The sequence below is a fragment of the Pituophis catenifer genome, unplaced genomic scaffold (assembly GCF_029215685.1).
Source record: "Pituophis catenifer annectens isolate HBS135680 unplaced genomic scaffold, rPitCat1.0.hap2 SCAF_2, whole genome shotgun sequence".
NCBI classification, from domain to species: domain Eukaryota; kingdom Metazoa; phylum Chordata; class Lepidosauria; order Squamata; family Colubridae; genus Pituophis; species Pituophis catenifer.
The window spans coordinates 275,054,938-275,064,883 of record NW_027256882.1 but is presented as its reverse complement, the minus strand read 5'-3'; the positions used below and the strand labels follow the sequence as shown (position 1 = coordinate 275,064,883).

General features: G+C 38.9%; 1 protein-coding gene across 2 annotated transcripts in view; it reads right to left on the bottom strand.

The window, feature by feature from the left end:
• Nucleotides 1-2,206: 2,206 nt before the first annotated feature.
• Nucleotides 2,207-9,946, bottom strand: part of LIFR (LIF receptor subunit alpha) — a 105,162-nt gene continuing 97,422 nt past the window's right edge. For both annotated transcript variants that reach the window (XM_070938897.1, XM_070938898.1), the window contains one exon: nucleotides 2,207-8,241. In XM_070938897.1, the coding sequence (XP_070794998.1) occupies nucleotides 7,612-8,241 (630 nt within the window). In that variant the 3' untranslated portion in view covers nucleotides 2,207-7,611. The remainder of the gene's footprint in view (nucleotides 8,242-9,946) is intronic.

The following is a 9,946-nucleotide window of genomic DNA, read 5'->3' as shown; positions in this document are numbered from 1 at the left end:
TCTGTTAAATGTGTTAAAATCTTACCCAGGCATACAATTGCAGTCTTCCTATGCACTTCCATTGAAAGTAGCTCCATGCAGAAAAATTAGCCTACACTTTCCCACCAATTTTTATTCAGTTAAAATGAATTGGTATTTGAAGTTTATTTAAGAAGAAGAAGTAAATACCAGTAGGTAGGTTAAGTAAGAGATTTTACGCCTGAGATGGCTAAGACTTGAATCAACATTTCATTGCTCTGGTATATCTGGCTTCCCACACTCCCATCTATTTTTTATTTTTTTATTGAAGAGAAGTCCTGGATACCAGGATTGCTTCACTTTCACGAAGGCTTAAGCAATGCATCTCTTACAAGTGCCTTACAAATCAGCCATCCCCATCCTAAAAGTTAAGTAGATGCCACCTGGGGTCACCTCATTTGCTTTGACCAGCTCTTGTAAGAGTGGTTCTGGCTTCGTATAAGATCAGGAACGGGTGGGTTCTAAATTTTTTTTACTACCAGTTCTGTGGGCGTGGCTTATTTTGTGGGCGTGGCTTGATGGGGGTAATGTGACTGGGTGGGCATGGCTAACTTTTTTTTTACTTAAAAAAAAAACATTTTACTTTAAGAGGTTGCAGAAAAAAATGCTTTTAAAAGCCTCTGACGATCCCAGCAGAGCCACGCAATCATCAGAGCCTTTTTAAAAAAACTTTCAAAAGCATTTTTTCGGCCGAAGAGGTTGAAGAAAAAAATGCTTTAAAAAGTTTTTTTTAAAAAAAAGCCTCTGATGAGGTGGGCGGGGTAAGCGAGCGGCAACTAGGCTGGGGACCGGTTCAGGGGTGTGGCCAGCCAATGTTATTACTGGTTCTCCGAACTACTAGAAATGTTTATTACCGGTTAATGCGAACCGGTGCGAACCAGGAGCAACTCATCACTGATCAGGAAGCATTACTGAAGATGGCCATCACCGATGATGATCGTAATGGCTTTGTAGTCATGGCAAGCAAAACCTTTACTTGAAAATCATTGAAAGGTTTGGATTAGAGCTGGTTTACTTGAAGAAGAAATACAGGCTACAACTAGAAAGCAATTCATGCCACAACAACGTTACTAAAAGCCTGGTATCCCACAATATGCTTTTATTGAGTAAGAACTGCAATATTACAGAGGCAGAAACAAAACCAACTCAAACGGATAAGAAAAAAAAATATTCACACTTTTAAAGGGTAAGAAAATACATTTATTAAACTTCATGACAGTATTTCTGGCAAATATTCTTAATACATGCATATTATAGGGATAAGCACTGTCTGGCTATAGGGTATCAGATTAGCTTCATATTCATTCCAAATTTAGTGCACTAGTGTTACATTACTTGTATAGTTTAATGTTCCCTCCTCTTTTCCTCCTTGTTTATCCCTAAAGTTATTACTCGCTTGACGGATCTGCTTGGATAGCTTCACTAGGACTCATATAGCTGCTACATTGTTGTTTTGCTCATATTGATGTCTACACAACACTGGCCTCAGTCCATAGATATGTTACGCACATCTACTCAGAGGGGTTTAGCAGAGCAAACACAGAAAATGGGAAAGTCCTATCGAACCCTTTTGGTTTTAAGATTAAAGCATTGCTTTAATAAAGAGTTGGATGCAAACTCATATTCATGAATTTAAGTTTGTCCTAAAGGCTTAACAGAAATTTTCCTAAACTGCAAAGTGATCGTGTCATTTCAGTACAGCAATCAACTGTTAATCTGTGAGCGAACAAGGTGAAACGGAAAAAGTATTTCAGAAATGCAGTTTTGCCAGTTAAATATGTACAGTTAAATATGTACAGTAGAATAAGACGAGTAGAATGATTTAACCTACATTTTAACATACCTGAGCCGTCTGGCATCAGCGAGCCAGAATCAGTAGCCCATTTTATACAGACTAGAAGCAAAAAAAGAAATAAAATTGCTCGAGGAGGAAAATATAACAAAGTTAAGCAACATTGAGTCTTCCAGTTGATTCAATATTACACTGGTTATTTAATATTTCAATAAGCACGGAGATTAACTTCACATTTATTATGTATTATAAGTTTAATATGCTGCAAGATTTTGAATAAAAACCTTCAGAATGTATTGAGCTATAAAACAATTATATATTATACAAGCATGATTTCTTTATCTACAATTAACTTCTGAAGAATGTTCCCCAAACCCCACCCCACCCCATCCCCACTTCAGCACTTGCCCAATATAGTTCCCCGTCTACAAGTCCTTCCTGTCTCTGTTTCATCTCACTGCAGGAGATTTCACATTCGCAATGAAGGGCCCTCAATCACCATATGACTTCATGGAAAAATGGCAAGAAATAACAAAAATCTATGCATGCTACCATAGCGTCAACAATCCATTCACCCAGACACCAAAACTGGTACCAGGTGACACCAAAGGTACCAGGTGCAAACATTCAACCAACCATTTGAGGAGGACAGAGCTGCTGACCAACAAAATCTTTCTGATCTGGAAGAGAAGTGTGTACCATTTTGCAGTGGCTCACTTGATTCATAAAAACCACAGAACTGTTCGACATCACCCCTAATGGCTCACTCTAACTCAGAGGTCTTCAAACTTGGCAGTTTTAAGACTTGTGGACTTCAACTCCCAGAATTCTCCAGCCAGCCAACTCCAGGGAGTTGAAGTCCACAAGCATAGCTGGCTGGAGAATTCTGGGAGTTGAAGTCCACAAGTCTTAAAGCTGCCAAATTTGGGGACCCTTACTCTAACTTATCACACAATGCTACTTTGGACATGCACATTTCCAGAAAAAGGGCAACAGCTGTTCATTTAACCAAGCTATCATAATTCTAAAGCTGCTCCAGGAACCTTTTTAAAAATCTCTACATCTGAACATGCCAATGATTTGAGTTCAGTTAACTTGTAGCCTCATTTCAGATACCGAGCATAGAAACACAAGGATTCCATGGGGAATAGTTTACTGAACTTCACCACGGACACAGCCAGAATCCTCAAATGGCCGTGATCATGAAGGGCTCGAAGCAAAATATCCATCAACATCTCTCAAGCCTTAGGTGAGATGAATGGACGTTGTATAGAAGAATACTTTTGAGAAAGCTCAAAACTTTCAAAAAAGTCATTTTCTAACAGAAGTCAGGTGCCTCTTTCTCTGTTTATCTTTTGCAAGAAAAATCTTGCGAGCAAAAAGCATACCTGGATATGGTTGTATGGAAGCTTCCATATCCTTAATTTAGCCCTTGGATGGTCATCTTAACTTATACGAATCATCAGAAAGAAAGGCAATTCTTTTCCCCCAGATGTTCCATCCCGGTTAGAGAATACCTAGAAGTTTGCTGTGTAAACTGACACCTTGTGCTGTGTCATTTGCTTCATTTTCCTGGCCCATCTAACTGATTTGTCAGGACCAGGAGTGGAATGAACGTCCTTAAATGGGCACTCACATCCAAGATATAATGCACATTGGTGTAGTAGTCCCTGCTTCTTAATTAGTAAGGGCAGTCCAATGGTTTTATTTACAATATATTTATTTAAAAGCTAACTCTACCAGTCTATTCTACTTCCAAAGCATAGAGCCAATGTACAGCAGAACACTGCCAGTAAATCTGTGTCTTCACATGAATAAGAAAATGCTGTTTTGCAAAGATTAGTGTAGCTTACTCTTTCTGATAAATGACTTTTATGAGGTATATCAAAGGATTACTAAAAACGGATACCCTAATTCTTCAAAAATGCAATTCCAAATTAAAAAAAAAAGTCCAACTAAAATAAAATTCACAGTCCTTTTCCCTCATAGGTCAGTACATCGCAACAAATATATAATGAATTAAATGTAATTATGTCCTTCAAAAAATAAATTCTTTTAAAAACAACAAAATAACTTCCCTCCCGCCCACATGAAATACATGGCTCAATGCTGAAAGGTTCTCCAGAACCAACTGAGCAGCATCCCCATTTAAAACAAAAACAAAAACTAACCCAAAAGATGTTAAAATATATCTCCCTTCCCAAACTTTGACATTTTAGGTATAAGGTTCTCAAAATCTCTTTGAAAAGGTAAGAATTTCAATTATGTCCTTTATGTGAGGTATGATATGGATAGTGTTCTTTATATAGATTTTTGTTTATTTTCCAACATAATTCTCAGAAACAAGAGAACGAACTGGGCTGTCTAAATAATAAAGGAAAACATCTTGCAAATTAAGGCAATGTGTGTCGTGCAGAGTCTGGCACCTGAGGTTCTAGAGATGCTTAAAAAATTAAGCGGTATTATAAAAATAACCTGGAGCGATATAAATAAATGGAGATTCCCTTTACTTTTCCCTTTTCCTCTTTTCCAAGATATCAAGTTTTAAATACCATATAAAGCAACCCTTCCCAGCCTAATAGATTTTAACACCCAGAATTCTTAACATGCTAACTAACATGCTAACAAAAAAATTCTGAGTGTTGAAATACAGAATCTTGAAAGGTGCCCTGGTTGGGGAAAGGAATTTTGGAAAACATTTACAGATTTTGGAACTTTTGCATATTTCAAATATGTTGGGATGGACTACTCTCTTGAAAAGGAGCAATTACCCTTAGAGATGCTTTATTTTCAAGACACCAGCTTTACACTAAGGACATACACATATTAATGTCTTACTGACAGGATACTTACATTCATTTCATCACACACATTTCATCTTTATTAAAGTATTGAAAACATGCAGTGTTTAGCAGGATCAGTTATTTTGGGTAGAAAAAAAATCGAATTCTGTCAAACTCTGGAAAGCTGCAAAAGTAGTTTAAGAAAACAAAGGCCACTGCGTTAATTGTAAAAGCAACACCCCATCTTTGGCGTGGAAATATTTGTTGTTATTATCAATGCAGATACCTCAACTGCTATCTCTGAAAATGGAGATTTAAAAAGGCTTACAAAAGAGTTGAGGGCAAATACGATTAACATCTTTTTAAAGATGATAAATGTGGAAAAGGAGTAGGGCAATCAAAGCATTAAACAAAAGCCCCCGTATATTAAAGGCACACTATAAATAGGACTATTTTCTGAAAACTCAAGATTAAATCAAACTTCCATCCATTTTTAATCATTTATCTTAAAATGACTTCAACTGACTATCCAAATTTGGTAAACTTGACTATAGCTAAGCTGAAGATTAACCTGGGAAAAATGGGACCATTCTACATTTTTCAATCTTCTAATATATTGATTTCAATAGCTCAGAGAAGAAACCAATGGTATGCTTCAGTGGGTTCTATGGAACCGGTAGTAAAACCAGCGGGAGGCTCCGCCCACTGACTCTGATGTCATCAAAATGCTTCTGCGCATGCACAGAAGAGCACACGCGAGCGAGTGAAGTGAGCACGCACGCGCGGCCCCGTTGCAAACCGGTAGTAAAAGTAAGTAGAACTCACCCCTGGTATGCTTGGCTTGATTTTTGAAATACATGCTGCATAGAAAGTATTAAATTGCCAATTACAAAAGCTAAATTGGTTAAGCACCTCAAAGAAGAAGTGTGCATAAGTATCAATTTAACGAGTTGTGTGAAATTGCAGTTTTACACATGCGAGAAATACACTCTAAATGCTAAGATTTGTATTAAAACTACTCCACCTGACCCTATAACAAAAGACTTGATTTTAAATTGCTTGGTAGTATTTTATAGAGGGATTTCAATCTCAGATCACCAAAGCACAATTTGCTCCCTACGGTTTCTCCTTGTAAAAGTTTGCAGGGAAATTCAGAGTTGGAGGCCACTGAGTATTATAGTCGGCCATTCCCCAGAGCAAATGGGTTTTCCCCAGAGACAATGAAGAGAAGCTGTTGGAAGGCTGAATCCAAATAGTATTTATGCAGCCTACGATTTTGGAAGACGGTAATGTAAGAGTGTGGATGACATGAGGAAAACATTCTGCTCTCTCTACCGTTTCTGACATGGTATATCTTTCTTCGCTGCCCTCTTTCCCTGCAATTTCCCTTTCCTTCTGCCCCTCTCAGAAATCACCAAAGTCCCAATATGACACATGCTAATCCCTATTTTCCCATGGCCATTTCTCCCTTCTCTCAGTCACTACCTAGCATTATCCTTTTCTTTCTCCCATGTCATGCAGATGTCGTCAATTTTTCCCTGTGTCCCCCAACTGTTTTTGCTAAAAAAAAACCAAAACCATTTGCTTTAGTCCATGCATCCAAAACATGCCTATTTCAGTTGGGACACAAATCTCACAACATGAGCTGTCCCGCGTATAGAATAATATGTGTATGAAACATTTTGCACATCTCTGCAGCGCAGTCTCATTCATCCATCTTTCTGAAAGAGACACAGTGTTCCAAAAAAGCAAATATCCGGTAGGATGTCTAGATCCACATCAGTGCTAGGAAGTGGGACGTCAGGAAGGCAGTTTATAATCTCTCCGGTTTAAGGTGAGGACATAGCACACATTGCATTTTATTTTATTTTTTAAAATATGGAAAAATAAAATTTATTAAAAAAATATGCTAGAAGTCCAACATTTATCTATACCTGACTAAGCTTTAAAATCAGTGTTACACTTGTGTGGTATCCTGAGTCAAAATTATTGTATATACATGCATACAGCAGGCTCATAAACATAACACTGCAAGCTTTGATTGGCAAGCAATCTAAATTGGCTCTACTGGAATTAAAAGGGAACAAACTGCCTTAAACAACGGCTCTCCAAAGCAGCTGGAAATCTAATGCCATAAAACCATCAGCAGCACTACTGTAGTGTTTTATCATCATCATCATCATCATCATCTTTTAATGACCCTATAATCCCTTTTGGGGTAGAATCTGGGCAACTGAATGGATCTGAGTGTTTACAGGTCGGATGCCCTTCCTGTTGCCAATGTGGAGTTATATTCAGCAGATACATTCTCATCGTGCCCAGAGAGAGAGATATCTGCCTCTACCTAGGATCGAACTCACAGCCTCCTGAGAGCTCCACCTCTAGGCCACCGCACCATTCACTACTGTAGTGTTTGGTGCTGTAGCATTTTCCTGTGAACTCGTAACTTTTTGGTGATTGGGACTTTCAATGTCTGGATGGAACTTGTAGTGTATGGGTACTGTAGGGTTTGGCTCCTGTAACATCCATCTGCTGCATTTTTAAGCAATAAGATCCTGTAACAAAGACTGACCTAAATATACTTTCTTAAAATTTAAACATATTCTTGATTAGACAACAAGGTCTCAATCCTGAACACACCTGCATGTATGTATCCCTTTGAGGCTTAATAGACGTATTGATACCTGGAGAAATAAAGTTTGCTTCTATCTGCTTATGTTTCCTCTGGCATACTCAGAATAGGAAGTCATAAATATAGTCACAGATAAGGAACATTGAATCCGACTGACAGCATTGGGCCAGGGCAGGGTAAAAGGAAGACTGTTGAAAGGTAGTTGCAGACTAGTTGCTGCTCTTTGGTTTTAGAACTACCTTCCCTGAAACGCTGTGAATTAGCATCTCTACCAGTTATAAAACGTCCACTGTAACTTTCAACTTCACCGAAATAATCAACGCTCTGAGATAGTACTTCCAAAACGGTTAAACAACCAGTTTCAAGCAAACAGCTATTTCCAGGGCTTACTCATTTGATTTGGTGTGAAATAAGTTAGCAAAAGACCATCCTGAGTTAATAGCTTTGGGAGAATCGTCATCATCATCTTTCGGAGGAATCAAAAACTGCCGAGAATTAATCGAACAAGGGCTCCCAAATGAGACATTTTCTGTGGATTCTGGAGAATCTGGACCGCCCGTATTCCAGGAAGATGCATTCACTTGTGGTCTATAGCCTGCACCCTTGTCTGAGTCCTCTTCTGTTGCTGATGTTTCCTCCAACTGTCTGAAATTATTAACGGCGAGTTGCATTTGTGGTTTATAACCTGCTGAAACCGCACAGTCAGCTTCTAATTCTTCGTTTGGTTTAACTGGAGCTGAATACATTGACTGGACATCAATATAAACAACCTGGGAAGACACCGCAGATTCATCCTCTGGTGGATTAGATATGACTTCCTCAATGATTGGTGGACAATAGGAAACCACAACGTGGCTCCCCGATTCAGACTCCAAGCCATCTTCAGGAGGGTCTTCCATAGCAGGTGATGTAATGGCCGTGTCTTCAATTTTCAGACCCTGGGACTGGGTTTCAACTACTTCGATGTTGTTGGGGGTACATGGGTTCATCTCCAAGGTTTTAGAATTAGAGTTTCCCTACAATCAGAAAAATAAAATAAGCTTGGTATACTCAGCACTTGCAAATGTAAATAAATTGGATTATTTTGGAGTGGAAGGAAAATTACATTGCTTTACTTTTTATTGCTGATTTGTCTTTCTTTTTTTTAAAAAAAAACATTTGAAATCTTTATTCTTACATGAATATTTTATTTTAGCTTCAGGGCTGGAAATAAGATTCCAGAAATGTTCCCGATTTTTGTGCAATGCTGACTAAATATTGCAAATTTCACATAATCTTCCATCAAGCCTAAGATTTTATTTTGCTGCAAACCAGCTAACTGGTTTAAAGAAGAAGGCTGCTTTATACAATAAACACCAAAGCAATGAAATGCTATTTACTTAAGACTGCTGCTCAGCATTTCACAAACTTGGGCATTCACTGCAAATAAGATCTAACTTAACTAATAAAAATGTAAACTGGAAAAGAACATTTATTGATACAAAACATGAAACAAATGAAGTCCTTCAGAATATATTGGGGAAAAAAATACAAAAATTTCAAGGCTCCACCGGTAGCACATTTTTATGGTATTTTAGTTAAAAATCCGAGGGCTAGTTTAAATGTGGATGGGCTTATTCATACTAGTAATACTACTTGATCAAAACCTGTGCATTTCATCTAGGCAGTTAATGGGCTGAAAAAAAGCAATTGATAATTAGAGCTTTTAAAAATTAGCTAAACATTTATTGTCATTCCACAATTATCTGTTAGAAGCCACAATGACAGGACATACAGTACATTAGTATTTTTAAGCCTCAGCAAATTTTAAGATGTATGGATGTCAGCTGCTAGGGGAATCCTGGTAGTTGAAATCCACACATTTTAAAATTGCTGAAGTTGAGTAGCACTGATGTACATGAAATCATTATGAAAATATATCAGCTACATCATGTCTGTCTCTTCTGTTATGAAGTCTTGGCCCATGTACCATCATTGCCCTTTACTCTCCTATGGATGCCCATAAATCCTGAAGTTACTTCTGCCACCAACTCATTTCTTCAAAAGCTGAAGATGTTTTTTTTTTTTTTTCAGTCCTTGCATTCATGCTCAATCTCAAGTGAGGAAACACAACATCCTTTCACTCTGAAAGTGAGAGCTTTTTCCTATCTTGCCCTTCCCCATCCCCATCCCACCTATCAGCATTCTTATTGTTGTGTAGTGGGCTTCAGGAGGCAAGAAGCAGACCAGCATAGCTACAACAACATTTATTGACTGAAAACTGGAACTGCAGGCAAATCCCTGTAATTTATACTCTAGGCTATACCTTTTTGCCATCGCTTGCCAAAAGTGTGGGGGGGCACAGGGGGGTTGTGCATGAATGTGCCCACACCCATAATTCAATGCCCCCTCGCCCCCTCCCCCCGCACATGTGCGCGCAACTCCTCTGCATTACCCCCACTTTTGGCATGTGACGGCAAAAAGGTTACTGGTGGGACCGATGGGCCTGTTTTTTGCCCTCCCCAGGCTCCAGAGGCTTTCTTGGAGCCTGGGGAAGGCGAAAACGGCCTTCCCCACCCCCCTGGAAGCCCTCCGGAGGCCAGAAACAGCCTTTTCCCCGACTTCCGGTGGGCCCAAAAGCCCCAAAAATCAGCTGGCTAGCGCATGCGTGCACGCTGGAGCTGACCTAGGGCAATACTCGCATGCCTACAGATATGGATCCGTGTGCCACTTGTGGCACAC